The 20487-nt window shown below is 49.5% G+C and overlaps 1 protein-coding gene across 11 annotated transcripts in view; it reads right to left on the minus strand.

The window, feature by feature from the left end:
- Positions 1 to 20063, minus strand: part of LOC102047642 (exocyst complex component 1-like) — a 31349-nt gene extending 11286 nt beyond the window's left edge. For 2 of the 11 annotated variants that reach the window (XM_055727458.1, XM_055727456.1), the window contains exons 1-12: positions 19906 to 20058; positions 18059 to 18210; positions 17052 to 17193; positions 16363 to 16494; positions 14871 to 14998; positions 10600 to 10759; positions 9632 to 9825; positions 4994 to 5221; positions 3306 to 3438; positions 2084 to 2193; positions 897 to 1046; positions 519 to 612 (exon numbers count right to left, since the gene is read on the minus strand). In XM_055727458.1, coding sequence (XP_055583433.1) covers positions 519 to 612; positions 897 to 1046; positions 2084 to 2193; positions 3306 to 3438; positions 4994 to 5221; positions 9632 to 9825; positions 10600 to 10759; positions 14871 to 14998; positions 16363 to 16494; positions 17052 to 17097 — 1375 coding nt within the window. In that variant the 5' untranslated portion in view covers positions 17098 to 17193; positions 18059 to 18210; positions 19906 to 20058. Of the gene's footprint in view, positions 1 to 518; positions 613 to 896; positions 1047 to 2083; positions 2194 to 3305; positions 3439 to 4993; positions 5222 to 9631; positions 9826 to 10599; positions 10760 to 14870; positions 14999 to 16362; positions 16571 to 17051; positions 17194 to 18058; positions 18211 to 19905 lie in introns of those variants that run through there. The other 9 variants (XM_055727460.1, XM_055727465.1, XM_055727463.1 and 6 more) reach the window with 9 other exon arrangements.
- Between the last annotated feature and the right edge of the window lie 424 nt (positions 20064 to 20487).

The following is a 20487-nucleotide window of genomic DNA, read 5'->3' on the forward strand; positions in this document are numbered from 1 at the left end:
AGTGATTTCTCTTGTAATGATCACCTTGGGAGAGCACAGCCCCACAGTCAGCTCACTATGAAATCATTCTGCTCTCACAAATATTGCTATGAATATGCTTGTGTCTTCAGGGACAGGCTTGATGCCATCTCTTTACAGGGAAAAGTGTGTCTGAGGGGTCCGTGACCAGCTGTGCTTGCATGAAATACAGCCTGCCGCCCCCCTCACGGCCCCTCAGGGCAGGGTCTCAGCCACCCAGGCATCATTTCTGAGCCCTGCAAAGGGAAGGTGAACAAAAGCTCCAGCTCTGCGAAGCAGCTAGACACACCTGGGTAAGCACGGAGCCAAGGCTGCCTGGCATGAAGCAGCATCAGTGCTGGCACCTGCTGCCCACCGCAGACCCAGCCCCTGGAGGAAAAAGTAAATTCATGGCACAGAATGTGAGGAAGACACCTGTGATGGAGGATAATTGCCGTGTTCCCTACTTGCAGATAAATCACCGCCCAGCAGCCCAAAGGTCTCATTTGCAAATCACTCACTTCCTTTTCTTCTTCCTAACAAGAAGGTTTTGGCTGGTTCAAAAAAGGCTTTGATTTCCCGCTCATAGAGTCTGCTGAGGTTCTGGGCATAGACCTGGAAAGTAGAGAAATGGCCAGATGAAAGCAAAAAGACCAAATTCTAGCATTTCAGACCTTGTCCTCCAACACAGTGTCTGCCACTGAGTCCCAGACTGCTTTCTGTCAGGTGCAGAGGTCCAACATCACATGGCCAAGTTGGCCAGGCACTCTCCTGGAAAAAGTGAATGCTGGTGGGGGGCATGGGTTTGGTGAAACCAGGCTTTCATCATGAATTAACCACTTTGACTAATCTGTTCCTGGTGGATGATTTGCGATATTGTTTCAGGATTTCAGCTTTACCTTGGGGAGATCGCAGAACAGAACTGGGTTGGCGTTCCTCAGCCAGGCCATGAGCGGGGTGTAGGGCACCAGTTCCTCGTGGTGGAGTCTGTGGCTTGGTGCAGATAGCTTCTCAATGGGCTGGCCGAGAGCAAGGACCTGAGCGTTACCCTAAAGCAACAGAAATGGCAGAGTCAAATAAAACATAGCCTTGAAAAGTTCTGTAAAATAATTGCTTTGTAAGTGCCTTTGAATTTTCAGTTCTGAGTGTGTTTGAGAAGCAAATTTAAAGGCTGAGGCAGAGCATGCATAATCATTTTGGACTCTAGTTTTAACGTCATGTCCTGGGAACAACTGAGTGCAGAGCAATGAGCTGGCCCATCAGTAAGATGTGGGATACTCCAGCTAAGCACAGTGGTCAGGACAAGACACAGGAGAAAAGCTCACTGCTCAGGAGCAGGCTGGAAATCGTCCCTCCGAGCACCAGGAGGTGGGTATGGCTCAGCAGGTGGGATGCAGTGGAGATGGAAGGATGCTGCACGGTTGATGCAGCCCATCTTCCAGGGTCTGGCAGTGCTGGGACACCGCTCCTACAGGCTCAGAGTCAGGTAGGTGGGATGGGAGCTCAGCAGGCTCAGAGCAGGTCCAGGTGGAGCAGCTAGCTCAGGGATGTGTCCAATCAAGGTCTGAAAATCTCCAAGGATGGAGATCCCACAGTTCCATCCCAGTTCTCTGCCAGGCAACATCCCTTCCCAGAGTCAATGCTTGACAATAAATAACACTAAGGATTTGGGAGTCACTCCTCATGAAATGAAATCCAGAAGAGTGTAATTTTTCTTTCAAATTTCTGCCCACAGAGATGTTGTCCACTGTACCTTTCCAACTGCAAGATGAGTGCTTGAAAGTGCTAACCAAAGGATCGAGGGACCGGATTTTACCCTGGGATTTTATGTTACACCATGTTATGTTACCACCCACCCATGCCCCTCCTCCCACAAAGAAAATCTAAAGCAAAAATCTTCAGGCCTGATGTCCTGAAGCACTTCTTAACATGACCAGAGGGTTAATGACTGTCATGGGTGGGAACCTGATAGCCTGATAATTGGAAAATTCTATTACCGCAGCATCCCCTATACCACTGGTGCTCTTCAATTAGAATATTCAAATCTCTCCAGATTTTGAGCTGCCATGTGAAGAGTGAAGCCCACCTGCAGCTCAAAGATGCTTGTAATGTGGCTGATGAAAGAGTTTTCGAAGTTCTGCTTGAGTGTTTCAAACATGATCAGCTGCTCAGCCACAGACTGCAGTTTCCGGTAACCTTGAGGGAAAAAAAAAGAGAGGGTGTCGTGGTACTGAGCTGCTGTGGCTGCAGCCCAGCATCGCTCAGCACGCTGGCAAATAAGACAGATCTGCCAGGAGTAAGTTCTGAGATAAATACTACTGTCCAAAATCCAACAAGGGGAGAAAGATTTGCTGTAGTACCAAGCAAATACAGACAGGGAGGGAGTATAAAGTGAAAAAATAAAATAAAATTGCGAAACATCCATCAGTCCTACCATGGCCAAGGACAAACGCCCAGCCTCTTCACAAGGAAAGCATGGCGTTTCATGCCAGGATGGATGAAGTCCCTGTACACAGGCATGTCTCCAACAACACCCACAGTGGACACTACTACGATGAATTACCATTTTTCCATGCTCAAGTACAGACAGTTAGGTTGCCCCAAGAGACCACAATTTCTGAACATGTCTTTCCACCACCTCCTTTCTGAACTACGGGAAGTGTTGTACACAGATGGCAGACAACAATGCCTTACGTCCAGGTATTTAGAAGAACTCTATAGATGTTTGCCTGAATTCTAATGTAAACTGGATCAGCCAGTGCCTACATCCAGGGGGAGGTGCCTGCAGACCTGCCTGTGGTGCGTGGATGCCCCAGCTTGGCTATTTGCAGCGCAAATTTTATTTCTCTAAGAATGGATCCAATCTACCCACCAGCTACTTCTTTCCATGGACGTTCAGATGTTGCATTGGCTTTTCCAGCCCTGCTTGGCTGTGCTCCCAGGTGAAGCTGCTGAAGACCTTGAAAGCTTCAGCAAATTTCCAGAAGAAAGCCAGCCCTGCAAGACTGTTTCCCCAGCTCGCAGCTCCGGGTGTGCACTGCAGGGAAATACTGTTTGTAGCTCTGCACCTTACACTCCAGGTACCCCCAGGTCAGTGCTGCTGTTCACCTTCCCAAATACAAGCCTGCCTTCTATTTCTTTTCTACTTTGCCCAAGCAGGGCTGCCTGGCAAGCATGTGAGCTAATTCCCGGGAATACCCTCTTCAGTGGTTCAGGCTGGCATGGAATAGTGCTGGGTGTGCAGCACAGGCTGTGGATGAGCCGGTGGCTCTGCTGTCTGCAGATACAAGTCTCTGCTTTCTACTCACTGGGCTGTATCTCGATGCTCATGCAGCCAGATAAAGCCTCCGCTGCAGCAATGCAGGCTTTCACTCTGCTGGGGCTGGAAAGGTCTCCCCGGCTCAGAGCATCACAGTGGTCCCTGCTGAGGTCAAGGTGGGTCTGAAAACAAAGCCAGAAGACAGCAGGTACAAGCACAGCCAGCTTCTCATCCCTTCCCATCCCACCCACGAGGCTGCTGGCTTGAAATAGCCAAGTGCTACCTTCAGCTGCCAGGCTGCACGTGTCTGTCAGGAAGACCGTGCTGCTCTACCCCCACCAAAACCTGCGGTCTGCACAGTGACAAGGGCAGCGGTCATCAGGGAAGCCCTGGCAAACCTCAGCAGGAGTTTCCAAAGGTCTGGCACCTCTGGGATCACTGCTGGCAGCAAAGTGGTGGGAAGGAGAAAGGAAAAGCTAAGGAAAGTGCAGCCTGAGTTACTCAGAAAGGAAGAGGTCAGTGGCACAGAGGTCACTGTAAGCAGTGGAAGTGAGGATTAGTTGTGCTGCTACAGCACTATTCTAGCATTTATGGCATGTTACGCTTGTAAATAACTTGCTTTCCCTTATTCCCAGAGCTGATCCAAAGTCTTTCCACTGGCTGTGCTGTCCCCTGCACCAGCATCTCTGTGGCTGTGAGGTACTGCAGAGGAAAGCTCCTTTCCCCACAAAGGATGCTGAGACAGGCTGACCTGCACAGTCCACAGCTGATAACAGACACTGACTTAACGGTTAAGTTACCTTTGAGGGTGGGTGGGGGAAGAAAAAAAAAAAAAAAAAGAAAGGAAAGGAGAGAAAAGGAATGGGGAAACTCCCATCAGGAGGAAGTGGGATGAGAAGCAACAGGGTCCCTGGACAAACAGCCTCTCCAGGGCAAGAGGGAGCCCCCAGAACGCTGTTCCCACAGTAGATGCACACTTTGCCTTGGGACCCCTGCAGAGCCCCCAGCAATTTCTCTGCATGTGAGGTTATGAGTGCTGATGGGAACAGGCTTTGGCCAGGGGTGAGTGTTGCATACTCTGGCTCTAATTGCTCATTAAGTATTGGGCTTGCATAGTCCTGGGTAATGATTATTGCCTATTGAAATTACTATTAGCTGCTAATAAAAGCTGGTTTTCCATAGCACAAAGATATAAACTGAAAGCTACCAAGTGAAGGGAGGAGGGAGGCAGCTACCCTCAGTGGCAATGGCTTCCACAAGAACCCCACAAACAGACATAGGTATGCCTGGAATTTGAAGGCCCAAGGCTGGGAGGATCTTGGTGCTTTGATTGCAAGGGTAAAAACACTGCCCCAGCAGCCTCTGAGCGCGTAAGAAGGTCCCAAACCTGACACTGACAGGCAGACCACAGCATCTCAAGCGAAAGGTTGCAGAGCTGTGTCTGGAAGGTCCTTCACATTACATCATATGAGGCTAACCTTGCCTAGGAGGACTTCCAGAGACCCCTCTTACAGCCTTGGATCACAGTGCACATCATGTCTGTTGCTCGTCTACCTGTAGTACATCCCAGCTGCGTGACCATCCTCACATTATCAAGACAACAAAGTCCCCATTTCTAGGCCAGAGAAGCTCTGTAGCCTTCGCAGACAGATAATAGTTTTCAGCAGTTGAGGCTTGCTGGAAGTTTTTTCCAATAAATTCAACAGGCTGAAGATTTATGTCTGCAAATCCACATACCGTGAGGAAAAGGATCTCGTCCATCAGCCTTGTCTTGTTGGCAACAATGTGATGGAGCAAGGAGTTTTCCTGGTGGATGTGGTCCATCTGCTGCTTCACACTTCCCAGTAACTCATCATAGATCTGCAAGGTCTCCTCCACTCGGGCCACCTCTGCGAGGGCCTCATCGATGGAGCTCATCAGCTGTGTCACCTGCTTCTCAGAAGAGATAATGGCTCTAAGGTTGGCCTGTGAAATGGAGAGAGAGGGCTTCAGCGCTGCAGCAGGGACTGATCACCACCATCTCGGAGTCAAATATCCTGACCTTCACCCTCCCAAGCCAAAGAAGAGACCCTGTCACTGTAAGGTGCAAGATGCTTGCAGCTGTCCTGCATCACTACCTGCACGAGGCCAGTGTCTTACCTTCGCACTTGGCTAAACTCTACATCAGCAACCACCTGCAAGTCCCAAGTGCAGGGCAGAACAAAACCCTTCCCCAAGCAAGGTGTAGGCTCAGAGGACTTTCATCTGCCACGGCAAAGAGCTTACTGTGGAGCTGCTGGGCCAATCCAACCACAAGCAGAACACAGTCTCTGTAGGTCTGGAGAGGGCACCAAGCCCTGCTGGCTTCTGCACCCCACTTTTCCCTCTGTACGCTAGGGAAGTCCCACGTGGACACTGCATGGACTCTCCAACCCTCAATCTCCACAACTGGTACAGTCCCCTGAGGACCTGCATGTCCATCCTACAATATTTGTAAGAAAACATGCCAGCTTTGAGGCACTGGCCATTTCTGTCTGGCTCTAATGCATTTATGCAGACCATGGCCATGCCAAGTGCCTGTCACAGCACATTTAGCACAGCTCTGGGCATTGCCACTGCTGCCAGGGTGTTACCCAGCTGAGCTGCTCTGGCACTGGAATTAATAAACAGCTAAATCATGCATGAGACATGCACATATATATGTCTCCAATACGGAAACTGAAGGCACAGTTTGCCTAGGGAGGTGTCAGGCGTTTGTTTTGATGGGTGGTAGAGATACAACGGCACGTTAATCGCTGCTGACAGGCTCCGCTAGAGATTAACTGCTTCCAAATGTTAATTGTATCATTTTCAGGGCCTATGTACCATGCAGGATATCAAAGAAAACAATCAATAGACATGGGTGGGAGGCTTCCAGGCTGCTATTTTTCTCTCTGTTAATAAAGATTTTAAAGTTTGTCTTTTCTGATATTTCAATTATTTGACGCCTTCTGAAAACAAACAATGGAAGCATCGGCACCCTCAGTACACCCCAGACTCGGCTTGCAGGTGGGAAATGATGGACTCATAGAGGGCTGGAAAAGACCTCTGAGATGATCCAGCCCAACTGTTAACCCTGCACTGCCAAATTCATCACTAGATAGGAGGAAGAGAAGCAAAGTCTTGTCAACCCAAGTCAGGTTAGTGTAGCTTGGACCTGCCCTGTGGTCCGAATTAGGAACATGTCTGAAAGCCCTGTAGTTGCTGGGCACCTACAGTCCCTGTGTAAAGGACTTTCTCTTATGCAAGCTCCACCTGCATGGCTATCATCAGGATAAAAACGAGCTGGCAGCTCAGGTGCCACCGGCAGGGCATGATGCTAGAGCAGCACGGAGGTGCTCCTGAAGCGTGTGAGAGCCACTCTGAGCACACACCTGGAGCGAGTGGCTTCGGCCTCACTGCCACAGCATGGACTACACTCTCCTGTGACACACGTGGTGCCGTTTTAGGGAAGCGTGGGAGCAAGGACTGTGGGGAATGGCTTCGGAGGCAGGCAGATTCACAAAGGCTGTGGGAAAGGTCAGAGGAATTCTGTAGCAAGGAAAAGCCTGTTGCCGTAGCAAAGCCAGCAAAGCACCTCCATCGAAGGGTAGGGATGGACCAACCCCACTGCAGAGTGACACAGCTTTCCCTCGGGGAGCCCGGCGGTGGCAGCGCAGGCTGAGGGTTCACGTGCCGGCAGGCTCAGCAGTCGGATTTGAAGCAGGGCTTGCTAATGCGCGCAGATACTCATCTGAAAGCACCACCGATGCTCAGCGAATGCTCCGGAGCCCAACCAGCCTGCGCAGGCTGGCACGAGTGACCTGGGAAGGAGCAAACAGCCCCGCTCCTGATGCTGCTTTCCAGCCGCACACCAGGGACTCTGGCCCGTGGCCACGGGCTCTGCCCGGAGCTTCACATTTTATTAAATGTTCCTAAATTACAGCCATAAACCTCCCGCAAGCCTGGCACCGCTGTGCCTTCAGATCATCTGATTAGGGCTTAACAGACCCGCGGGGGTTTGCCTAGAGCAGAGCATCACTGGTGACACTGGCAGGGCAGCTGCTGGCAGGATGGGCTCTCCGGAGCATCCACTCAGCTGAGGGTAATCGCTCTCCTGCTGAAGGCAGCACAAAGCTGCCGGGAGCTGCCTGTGTTTCAGCAGGTGCTGGAACCCTGCAAGTACTGAGGAATACCAATGTAAAAATCAGAGCTGCCAACCTCCCAGGTGCCCTGGCTGTGCTTTACTTTCCTCCAAAGCAGCTTTCTCACTGTTGGTGCAGTGTTCTGCATCCCCAGAAGATGGGTGAGGAGACGGTGATTAGTGTTATAAGAGGAGGACAAGGTGTTATCACTGGGATGTGGGGAAAAACATTTAAATATATGCATGTGCTAGTCTAACTTGCTGGTATTATTAGCACTTAATACCATACATTAAGCTTTAGAAATATAAACATCTCATTAATCGATGTGTATTAGAAATAAGTGACATTCATTAGAGGGTATTAAAATAATGTATTTGACAGCACCTTTCATATCAAAGAACTCAACAGACATCTATTAGTTACTCTCATAGAGAGTATTTTACAGCTGGGAAACAGAGTCACAAAGTGCCTGTATGACTTGCCAAGAGCAAGCAGGAGCAGACCTCAGGAGTTTGGTCTTCCAGATTAACTACTGAATTTCCAAGTGTACAAAGTCATATATCAATACAAACTGGGATTACAGCAAATACTGGAGCTAAAGAAGGTTGGATTTAGGGTCTGTGGTTTTCTTGTATGTTTTAGGATATTTCCTTTGGCTTATTTCTTTCCCTTTGCTCTTCAGTTACCTACCCATAAAATTCTAGCACCAGCTATATTAGCATAAGATAAATGCTAAAGCAGCTATCTCATTATTTTGCTCCAGCACTCAAAGAAACAAGTTATCCTCTGCAGGAATGCAATAAAATACAGCAACTCTAATAAACTAAATAAAGCTCAATAGTCTGAAAATAATGTGTGCCTTCTCCATTGGCCCTTTCTACTACAGTTTATCTTTTACTTTTTATCTTCTTCCAGCTCAGTTTCATTTCCCCCTCCACCCCCCCACCCCCTTTTTTTTCTCCCTGGCTGTTGCTTCTCCTTCTGTAGAGATCATTGCTGGCCCTTTCCTTTTCTTCCAGGCATCCCTCTTCATCATCCCCTGCTTTTTTATATGCACTTTCATCCCCTCCCTCCCTACTCAGCAGCCTTTGTCCTTCCTACTCAGCTTTTCTCTGCTCTCCCCTTCCCAAGGTTGCTTGTGCTCAAGTGAAAGAAAAAACCCACCCGAAATAATACGATTTTTGATGTTTCTGTGATAGCCTTCATGGCAACGTGGCAGGACCCATGCCCACTGCTTCGGCATGTCCTGCTTGCCGATGGCCATGCTGGACCAAGCACGCTGTGAGCTGCAGACCTGGCTGTGGATTTGGCAGGAACCTGGGAGCACTCCGTGCCCCGAGGTGTCTGGCAGGCTAACCTTCCCTGGGGGACACGCAGCCCCATGCAGGCAGGGAGGGGAAGACACAGTGCGGGCATTGCCACCGCGTTTTCCCTTTGGAACAGTCCTGTAAATCATTTCCAGATGAGGTTAAGACTGGGATTGCTCAGGGTCGCCGCTGACCACTGACCTGGCTCCGGCACAGCTTGCAGACCTAGCAGTAAGGCAACACCCAAAAGCAAATTCCTTCTGCGCTGCTGGCTACAGAAACGATGGTCCTAATCTACACTACACGGGACATAGAGACATTCTGCACAATGCAGCAGAGACCCCAGAGCTCCCCAGCCTCATCCATGTCCCTCAGCCACCCCAGAACACCCCAGCTTCACTTTGCCCCGCAGCCAGACCCTCACCCATCCCTGCGCTGCTCCCAGACATTGCAGCCCCTCACAGCTCCACGTCCTCACGCAGCTGGGCTCCCTGTCCTTCCCTGCAGCTGGATCTGTGCCACTAGTTTGTTTTACTGCTTTGCAAAACTGGCAGTGGGCTTCACCTGCCCCAAGCTGGTCAGCCCCTGCGTCCGTGGGAGAGGCACCACTCAAGCCAACGTCAAGGGGCAGTTAAGCTCAGCAGAGACAGACATTTGGTGCCTGGCTGCCAGGCTGCAGCTCCTTGTTCAGCGCTGGCACCATGCACAGGGGGACAAACACCTACCTTCGCGAGGGGAGGAGCAGCAGCATCCTCTGGGCTTGCACATGAGATGCCTTTTGAGCTGAAGCAGCACAACAGCAAGATGACTTTTGCTCGGATCAAGTGCTCACAGCAAACGAAAGAGCAAAACCCAGAGACTAACCCAGTGCCCCCAAAAGCCAGACACCTTTTTCTCAGTTGAGTCACAGCCCTTGGCCCCCTTACCTCATCCAGCACATGGAGATCATTGGTCAGCTGCTCTGCAAAGGCCACCGAGTTGTTCACAAGGGGCTCGTACTCCTCCATCAGTTTCAACACATCAGCAGCTTCCCTTGGTGTCATCTCCTGGTACACACTGAGCTCCTCCTGGCTCTCAGCCTCCACAGTGTCCTTCCTATCTTCTTGGGGCCTTTGTCTCCCTGCGTGGGCAGGAGGAGATGTGGAAGTAGCCAAAACCTTCTAGCTGTGTCATTTTATTAGCCCTGCTAATGGTAGCCCCAAGGCTCCCACTGAGTCCAAGTGACATGAGTCCAGGGGTCTTAGTCTGATGGTCAGTTAGAATAAGGTCACAGCATGGACCAAAGAAAGATGTGTGTGGGATAAAGGGCCAGCTTTGTAAGAGCAGCAAAACAGACATTTGAAATTCAATTTGGGCTTTGGTTGTGTTTTCACTTGTTCACCTCTCTAGGACTGTGTGTTGGGGCATGGTGATATGTTATACAAAGCTGAGACAAATTTCAGAGATGAACAGGCTGCTTCTGATCAAATATACTGATAGTCACGTGTTGTCAAGTAAAATGTATTTTTATATCCATATATCTTTTTATGGGGTAATGTTACCAGGCAGGCAGCCAGTCTCCCCCTGGCCTGACATTACCACCACTTTACTACCTGCCTTCCCCAGCCCAGAGTGCAGATAGCATCTCTGGAGATAAAATGAACTGTCCATCTGTTTTCCCTCCCAGCCTCTCACTGTGTCTCCATGGCAGGGGTCAGTGGATAAATCGGATGGCTGTGCCTCCAGACACACAAAGCATGGATGCTCCTGCTTAGCTCTCCCTGGTACCCACCCCGGCTTCACCCATCACCTGCATGCACTGTTTGCAATTTATTCACCTCCCGTTCCTAAAGCGATAGCAGTGATAATGCAAAAAAAATCCCAAACCACTGAGTGCGACAAGGGAACTAATCACCTTCTGCTACACAGGAGGGGACATTCACAAATGCGATAGAGCTGGCGAGGAATCGGTGGTTCAGCTTCCATAAGCATCTGATAAAGGTTTTCTTCTCATCAAAGCTGCTAGCTGTCCACTTGTAAACCTTGTCAAACTGCAGATCAAAATCCAGGCTTGCCTAGATGCCAACAGTTAATTACTACAACAATTAGACACACTTGCCGCACCACATACACTCAGCATAGGTTTGCAGCACATGTTAGTGTCAGGTACTGATGTGAGAACACCTTTTGTGCCGGGAGAAGAAACACCTCCTAGTTGAAGGAGGGAGATACACTCCTGCGCTGCACTTTCAAGCTTTGGGGGTTTTGGTGGCCCCAGGAAGCCACATTGTGAGTGGAGACGAGCACAGAGCTTAGAGGAGAGAGCTCTGTCTGCACAAGCAGCTCCGTCCCTTCAGCCAGGGGGGTGATCCTGACAGCTCCCGGAGACCACCTGGCAAAACGCCTGGCTGGACATGCTGGGAAGGTGACCCCAGGGAGACCGGTGCTACCGGCCACATCATGCCAATGGCTAGACTGGTTTTGGTGGAGCTGCATGGGTATAGTCAGACTCAGATCTGATGAAGGGCTAAAAACAGGCTATTGCCCCCACGATCCTTGCAGCACTCAACATGATGGACACCAAGAGTACCGTCCCCAGGGTAACTGCTGTCAGAAGTTTGATGTGAAATCTTTCAATCAACGAATCCCCTGACAAGCTCTCCATCTCCCAGCTGACAGCAGGCGATTCCTCTCGTTAACAGCATATCCTTCTTCATGTTTCATTCCTGAAGATACAGACATCTCTCCCTGGACTTCTGCTGCTATCCCAAAGCAATGGGGCAGGATTTGAGAGGTAGATTCATGGCACTTGGCAAATAATCATAAGCATGATAAAAGCACTGAAAATAAAAGGATGCACAGCAATTCTAACCCTAGTCGTAGACACCAAGACACGCATAGTGGGTCAGACCAAGCAATCAACCAGCAGCAGCGTCCTGCTCCAGCACGCTGATCTCTTTTCAGATTATATAAATCCGTCACCCTTTACTGCAGTTTTGGGGGTGCGAACGCTGATGAATTTTGACAGTGGCCAATGACAGATGCTTGGGAGAAAAAGCATTCAAAGGGTAAGTCCACAGTTATATTGCCTTCAGGATTCCCTGCCAGCCTCCAGCAGCCCATGATCTAGCAGCTCACTGAGCCAAAGGTTGTATCCACAGCACTGTGTTTAACAGCCCTTGAAGGACCTACTGTCCCTGATTTCCTCTGATGGCTTTTTGATCTTATTCATAGCGTCGGCATCCACAGCATCCTGTGGCAATAAACTCTGCAGTGTAATGATGTGCTTGAATCAACTGGAGTTAAGCATTTGGGGTAAGCCCAGCACTCATCCTGCCTCCCACTGCAGATATTCCCCTCTGTAGTTCTCAACCAACCGGAAATCTCAAACCTTTCTTTGCTCAAGAATTGGGAACACCCAGAAAAAAAAAACAGAAATGGGCTTCCACAAGCTCAGTCCTGAACTTCCCCCAGCAGCACTGCGGTATTACACGTGCTTCACCTGGCACCTCCCAGCAGCCCCATTCCCTGGCAGGGGAAAATCACTTGAAAGAACAGGAGCATGGACTGGAAAATAAGCACTCTTGGCATTTCCCCATGTTGTTTTCATCTTGGGGATGTTCCATCATACACTGTTTCATGTGTAAGTGTCAATCTCTCTACATCTGTCCATGCCCAAAGGATGGAGTCCCATGGAGGGGCAACCACAGCCACAGGAGACTTAGTTTTTGCCAGTAAGAGGTACTAGGTGGGGAGAATAAGGGAGGCTGCTGAACAAGGAGCATCCCACAGAGAGAAACTCCTTCCTGCATCCTCTCATTAGCTCTGCAGCACAGCCTGCTCTCACCTTCTGGAGAACTTAGAAGCTGCACTTGTAATTATTGATACTAATCATCATAACAGACATAGAGTTTATGAGGACTGACGCAGTCCTACAATGCTTTAAGGGTTGTTTCTAAACACCTTGAAGCAATACATCACGCCCCCGCATTGCTCTGCAGGCTCGGTAGCAGCCCCTGCAACGGCACGGAGCAGCGATGTGTGAGGAAGGGATTTCCAGTGTGCGTGGTTTATAGCATGCCTTATGAGGCGCTATTAAAGCAGGGAGGCATCCATTAATCGTTTCATAAATATTAATACTGTTTCGGTCAGGGGAGCTGTAGCTTTAAACACCGCCGGACTTGCAGTGTCAGTACTTTGCTGGTGCCAGGGTGCAGAGGGCTTCCCAGTGCACCAGAGCAGACCTGACAACCAAGCCCTTGCTGTCTGCACTGAATTTGACTCAGTAGCCAGGGTTTGGCTGTAGTTGATACTATCTGCTAAGCAGCAGAGGAGAGCTCGTATTTTGATTTCCATGGACCTGCCGAGCCACGCGACAGGGCAGAACTGTGCTGACTTGGGCCCTGGGCTGCACTGTGCTTGCCGTGTGCTGGGGTCTCCATGGTGGGACCCTGAAGGATGCCAACATGTCCTGGCTGCAGCCTGTGCAGCCTCTCCTCTGCCTGGGGACCTTGTGCAGCAGTTTCACCTGGTGAGTAGGACCCATTTCAGGAAGGATATGGACAACTCTGGATGCCTCTGTTTCAAGAAAGACCAATTCAGCCTGGAAGAAGCAAGGAAGAGGGCTCCAGGCCTGATGAAGGGAAGAGAGAAGTCAGCACAGAAGAGGAGTCTAGGAGGCCAGTCCACTTAGCCCGCCAGAAGGAAGGTTAATAGGGGAGGTGACCACCATCTAAAAATGTATCTGCAAAGGAGAAGAGCTGTCTAACCTAAAGGACAGCCACGGCACAAGGGCAAACAGGAACGATGTGGGCAGGAATATGGGCTGGGAGTCATAAGAAGGCTTTAGCCATCGGGACAACCAAGTTCTGTATTTGACTCCCAGTAGGAGAGGGTTCAAATATACACCGATACTTTAAGATAGAATATGATCGGTTTATCTCATTGGGATGGCACACGAAGGGGAAAGGACGGAAAATCCTGGAGGTACCTTCTAATCCTAACTCCTCCAGAGCTAAAGCCTTTAGAAGACTTGGTGGCTCATCTGCGAGAAGAAAGCTCAGGCAGGATGAAAGCATGAATTTCCCTGTTTACAGGAGAATGTAAAACTATGAGTTATCAGTTCTGTTCTACCCACAGGATCAAGATGCCCTGCCAACCTGCAGTTGTGATTTTCCTTTCTGACGTGCTGTGCAGATGTACTTTATTTGCCCTGGATGTAGAACTGGAAAGCTGTTCTTTTTCTCATTTGTTTCTATGCTTGTGAAAACTCAGGCACCTTGCCAAAGCCCCTAGAACATTCACATTAATAAAAAACCCTAATTATAACAACTTTAATGACACTGCCAGCCCCAGCAGCAGAAAGCGAATATCTTGTCCATGCTTTCTTTCCCAAAAGCCTTAATGTCTCCCTAAAAGCACAGAATCACGCTGACTCCAGCTCTCTATAATCCTTCTTTCAGTAAATGCCTCCATTTAATCTTTAAATACCCTATGCAAATGTCTGTCAAGAAGCTTTGTCAACATGGATCGACAGATGGGCCTGACAATGTGCTCTGCAAATCCTGGAGACCTGACAAGAGCAGTACTTTGCAGCCCATCTCCTGCAAAGAGCTTCAGGAGGTCCTCTGCCTGAGGAAGGAGGGGAGTTTGACCACTGATTTTGATGGAAGCTGTGTCCGTGCAGCAGTCACCCACTCACTGCTCACCCAGGCAGGTATTTGGCCAGCCTGACATTTCCTAACTTCGAGAGGGATGACTTAGGAGGGAGGAAATCATGCCAGCCCCAGCCCTGGGCACAGGCATCTCCCTGGAAAACATAAGAGCAACAAGTCCAAAAGCACTGATGTAGGAAGGAGGAACCAACCAGGGAGAGAACTCCCTTCACCATACTCTAGGAAGCAGCTCTGAGGGAAGGCAGAAGGCTTGTAAATTTTTTTTACTGGTGGCTGTTTCCCAAAATTAGCATTGTTCGGGCTGGTTCATTCTCATATTAGAAATCACACACACACACACATGCACACACCCCCTCTGCTGCTCTTCTCACCACCTAAACATATGGGACGAGGTCCAGAGGACACAAATCCCCCTGTGGATCCTGGCCTGGGTCTCTCTAGCTCTATACTCGTATCTTACCCTCCCCCAGATCAGTTCTGCCTTTTGCCACAGAAGGAAAATCAATCCTACCTGACTGAGGGTCTTGCCATCCACAAGCTTCAGCTCTGCTAAAGGCCACCGGCAGGCTATCTTGTACTGCTCTCCTCGGTCTGTCTTGACCCTCACCAGAAACGGCTGCATTGGCATAAAGGTGTCCACTGAGGATGAGGAAAAAAAAAACAAACAACCCAAACAACACACAATATTATTGGTAGCCCAGTACACAACAGTTCAGTGTGGGTGGACAAGTACAGATGGACACACAGACACTGATTTTGCCTTGCGGCTGTATGGAGAGATACTACAGGGTTTCTACTGGCTTTCCTTTCATTGAGTATTTACATATGGGAAGTCCTCTCTGGGGTCTAATCCAGAGTACTCTGAAGTCTAATGAGGGATTCCGAATAATGTCAAAGGGTTTTAAACCAGGCCATTGTGCTCTACACAAGGCAAAAGTAGTATTTCAGCAAGATCCAAATGTGATGCAAACCGGGCGCCCTGGTGTGAGGAGATTTATGACGGTTACATACCATGTTGCTGGCTTTACAACAGGGTCCAAAAGCACTGCATTGTTTGACTGATACCCACACTAACATATCCCATCAAAAATCAGTTCCAGTGCCAATTAGCTTACAGTCACCTCTTGGGTCATCTGGGAGGCGCTCACTGTACATCATTCTGGCTATTACAATTTCATTCCCCCATATGAGCTAGGTGCCTCCAGAAAGCTGACACGGACAGCGCCAGGGGTAACTCGTGTACTTTAGATGTTATACAGGGTGGCTACATCAACCCTTGGAGATATCCCTGCTGGCCTCCGCTGACTACAGAGGGAGCTGAAGCACATAATCTAGGTCAAACACTATGGCTAAGGCTGTCAGAAATTAATCCTGCGGCAGGTGACTACACTGTCTGGAAGCTCATTGGCAGGGAAGTCCCTCCCCTGTAAGTCTGTCAAAAAATCTATGCTAACAATGTCTCAGGAGTGATGGAGCAACTAGAAAAGCATATACCATAGGAGGTGGATAATTTCCCAAAGCACTTGTACCCTTGGATCCTAATCAAATCGCTGTGTAATGTCTGGGTACCAATAAAACTTTCACCAAAACTATGAAGAGACAGAATGAGGCTGTAATGCTGTGTCATGTTAGAATGGTTTGTTGCTGACCTCTAATGACAGGTTTGATGCAAATGGTAAAAAAAAAATAAAATCTTAGGTTGGTGGAGGGAGCAGTCCTGCAGACCCCAGCTCTCTCTAGCCAGCTAAAGATCACCCGGCACTCAAGAGGGAACTTGTGCTTTTGTTGCCAGTTCTTGACATACTACACTGACAGGCACAGTGCCTATCTTTGGATTAGTATTTCCCTCATTTAATCCTGAAATACAGCATTCCAAATAGTGGTCCTATCTTTTCTCCCAGATTAGGAAAAGAGCCACGAGAGACAAAACTCTCTGACTAGAGCTGCAAGAAACCTTCCCGGGTTTGCAGCTCAGCCAGCATCCCAGCCCCCGAGGTTCTCACCCACGACACAGAGAATGGACATCTTCTTCTTCTTCCCTGTCTTCCAGACATGAATGGTTTCTAGTAGCCTCTTTTTCTGCGGGTTGAACACATCTTTTTCCAGCGAGCTCCAGAGAGAAGCCATGGCGATACCTGAACACAACAGTAAGTGGTAGCTGTGTGTGCCTCCCGCTGATGCTTGAGGTCACCGTGGGCTGCCCAGCACCTCCTGGGACACACAGACAGGCTGGGGAGATGATCTGCACACAAGCTCCCGGCACACCACTTCCCCACACCAATTTCACCTCTGTTGTTTTGCAGACAGCACAAGTGTTAACTAATGGATGTAAATTTGGAGCCAGAAGGGCCTTTTATAATTGGCTGGTCTGAATTCCACAATAAAACTTCCCTAATTTCTTCAAAAAAACTCCCTTTTGGTTCTGACCCAGCATAGTGTCTTGAGCAACAGAACCGTGTCCACGGGCAGGCGAAACAGGTTAGCAGCTCCAAGCAATCCATCACCTGCTTACTTTTGTTGGCCCCTGTTGTTTCAGCACTTATTTCAGCTCAAGAAATCACCCTACTGGGTCACACAAACTGTGCTGGGGTGCCCTGCGATCAGCATGGGATGGGCATACCTAACTGTGCAAGTCAGTGCTGAAAAAAAAAAAAAAAGAAAGAAAAAAAGCAAAAAAAACCCAACAACCAACCATAAAGAAGCCGCAACTCTACGTTGGGAGCTTTGCTCTGAGGCATCCTGCCTCTTGGAGATCCTGGGGGCTTTAGCTTAGCAGAAATACACAGCAACCCTCCAAAGGCAGATCAGCTTGCCAGTCCAGCTCCCTTGCCAGCCTTAGAATCATAGAATCACAGAATCATTTAGGTTGGTAAAGGCCTTTAAAATCATCAAGTCCATCCATTAACCCAGAACTGCCAAGTCCATCACTAAACCACGTCCCCAAGCACAGCACCTATGCATTTTTTAAACACCCCCAGGGATGGTGACTGCACCAGTTCCCTGGGCAGCCTGTCCCAGTGCTGGACAGCCCTGTCAGTGAAGACATTTTTCTGAATACCCAACTGAAACCTCCCCTGCTGCAACTTGAGGCCATTGTGCCATGCTGAGCAGCCCGAGCATGCAGAGCCACAGCTCATGGAACCTGGGGTGATGCAGGCACCTTGCAGGAGCAAAAGCAGAGCCCTGGCTGGCGAGGGGGCTCAGAGGGGCTCACAGGGTTGCACTGTGGGCATGGAGGGGAAGGCAGGCAGCTTGTGCTGTCTCTCCCATGCCAAGATGGTGTGAGGCTGGCAGTGCACAGCCTCTGCCACCTCCCTGGCCACATCCTGCCACCACATCCCACACCCACCTTGCTGTGCCCTTGTCTCCCCAAATCTCACCCTCACTGCCCCGGTCTGTGCTCTGCTCAGCAGTTCTCACCACTGTGGACCTCCAGCTGCTCTTCCTTCCTCCTCGGCTGACAGCTCTGGGATTCCCCACTGCTTTCCCAGTCCCCTGAAAGACTCATTTTTTGGACAAATAGCAGGGGGAGAGGAGCTTCAGGGCACCGGTGCTTCCCTCCTGCCTCCCATCCCCGGTTCCCCTCCCACAGGTCCCCCTCTGCTCTCCTTGCATGACACAGACCAGGGCAGATGCCCCCCCAGAGTGGCTGCCCTGCCTTCCCGAGCCCCTGGCCTCGGCCCCTGGGCTTGGACTCACCAGCAGCAAGGGGAAAGTCCTGTGCAGAGCTGAAAGTGCTCGCAGGGCTCAGATGCTTGCAAATGGATACTAAGAGCCAGCAGCTGCTAAACTCCCACAGAGATCCCCACTCTTTTGAGCTCCCCTGGCTTCAAGTTAATCAGGTAATTAACCTGAAAGGAGAAGTGGGTAACAGGGAGGGAATGGGAAGCCCTGGTGCGGTCTGTCACGGGGGCTGAGCCCCTCCTGCAGCCTGCCAGGTCTGTATCCCCTGGCTGGGCACTGCGAGCAAGTGCTTCATGGAAACACGTCTGAGTTCTCCAGCCAGCTGAACAAGTGCAAATTTTTTGGTTTCATAGTCTAAGAGGAAACAAACGCCAACTTCTTCTCCCCCTCAGTTTGCTAACGTAGCTGGACGTGCTTCTCCACAGCCCCCGAATGGCTGCGATATGCATGACTTAAACTGCAGCATCCAGCTTTAAACCACTGCAGCAGCTCATGAAGTTTTGCAAGAGTAATACGACAGCCACTTTGCAGATGAGGAAAGTGCAGTAAGAAAGCAACCTAATCAAGAGGATGTCTCCTGGCTGGCTTCTTACAAGCCATGCTCAGAGCAGCAGGGGATCTCAGACACAGGTACGGCAGGAGAGTCCTGCCTCCGAGTCCAGCCCACAGAGGGCACAGGGGTGGCCAACTGCAACCTCTTGCAAGCTCAGCTCAGTGCTAGGCTGGACCAAGACAACTTGGTTCAGTTTGAGGTACTGAAATACACTGATTCCGGTCAGCCCAATGCAAGAAGGAAAGGATTTATTTCAATCATCCTAGCAGAAGCAGCGGTTTTAGCAAGAATGTGCTGCTTGTTCACAAACTCCTTTTCTTTAATCCACGATATTCTTAATGGAAAGTTCTCACACAACTTCCCAGTCAGATCGAAGCCTCATGTTGATGTATTTCTACTGAAAGTTAAACCCAGCACTATCAGGGAGGAGATGGCAGTTGGTGTCCTGGGTCTTACATATAGATACACAGAAACATCCAGCAGTTACACCGCAGCCTTTGATCTGGGTGGCGAGGGAATAAGCAAAGTGGCTACAACTAGAAGGTTACATTTAATGAAAATATTATGGTAAGAATTAGGGATATATAAAAATATAGACTGTAGGAAAATAATATTTAGAACACGCACTCTGAATGTTTTCTAAGTCATTCATTGTTACTGGAATTTACTGGTTGCTCTGCAATGAACTGAAACAACAAAACCTTCAACAGCTCCCTCCCCTTAGTGACAGGGCTTTCAGCTCAGCCACACAGTTAATGAGCTTGAAATCACATCCGTAATTATTTAAACTTTTTATATCGTGGCTGTGATATATATAAAAAAAAGACATTTACTGCTAAAATGATTCTGTCACCATAGCATCTCTCTGAATGCAGTCCCTTGCCAGGTTATCTTGGTTTCTCCATCCCTGTCAGCTTTTCAGTCTCTCTAATGGCATTCACCTCCAGAGGCAGGCAGGCTGGCAGCCCGGAGACCTGGCCGTCTATACCGCTATTGCTTTCGAACTCACTAATTCATTTCTAATAGCACTTTAGCAACAGCTGCAGGAAAATGATTGAAAGCTAAAGTAATAGAGGGCTCCCTGCTCCCTGATAAGCTAATGCAGAAAGCACAATACTTTCCATGAATATAATTGAAAAGCTGTCTGTAGCCAAGCCAGTTAACCCCCCCATTTTGTAGACAGCCCGTAAGACTTAAAGATCTCAGTGAAACCTTCCTGAAATTTTCACTGAGGTGCACATCACCCATCCAGACAGCTGACAGTGAGGGAGAGAGCATGAGCAAAAGGAAGAGCGCTCAAAGACTTTACCATCCACGTCTTGCTGGGGATAAACTGTAGGATTTCAGTCGCAAGAAGCCTTAGAACAGGAAACAGTTTGCTGGTAAAATGAAAGCTTTCAGAGAAAAACAGGAAGCCTGAAGAACCTGAGCGAAGCCCCTGAGCCGCCGGCTTGAGGTCGGGGCAGGAAACCCCTCGCGCAGCCGCTGTGGAGCCCAGGTGCAGCCCAGGGCGGGCAGGGCGCTGAGCAGCTGGGGTGAAGTGGGGTTAGACCAAAAGCAAAGCAAGGTGAAACTGCCCTCCCTTTCCTCCTCATTCTGTTAAAGAGTGTCAAAGTGCTGAGCAGAGAACAACCGTGGCTCAGCCTGTAGTCAGACGCTGTCTTCCTCATCCTCCTCCTTTAACAAAGGGTCTCAGAAACTGCAAGACATTGAGGAGTCAGACAGGATTCTAATGGCACAGCACCTGCCCTTGTTAAGCAGGATACATAATCATGATGTATAATTTAGCTTTAAGCATAAAGGAAACCTCGTGCTGGTTCCTGGTAACACCTTGGGATATACCTCTGTACTAACCAAAAGCCAGGTCCTGCTGAAACCAAAGGATGCGTTG

Source organism: Falco cherrug, chromosome 15 (genome assembly GCF_023634085.1).
Source record: "Falco cherrug isolate bFalChe1 chromosome 15, bFalChe1.pri, whole genome shotgun sequence".
NCBI lineage: Eukaryota > Metazoa > Chordata > Aves > Falconiformes > Falconidae > Falco > Falco cherrug.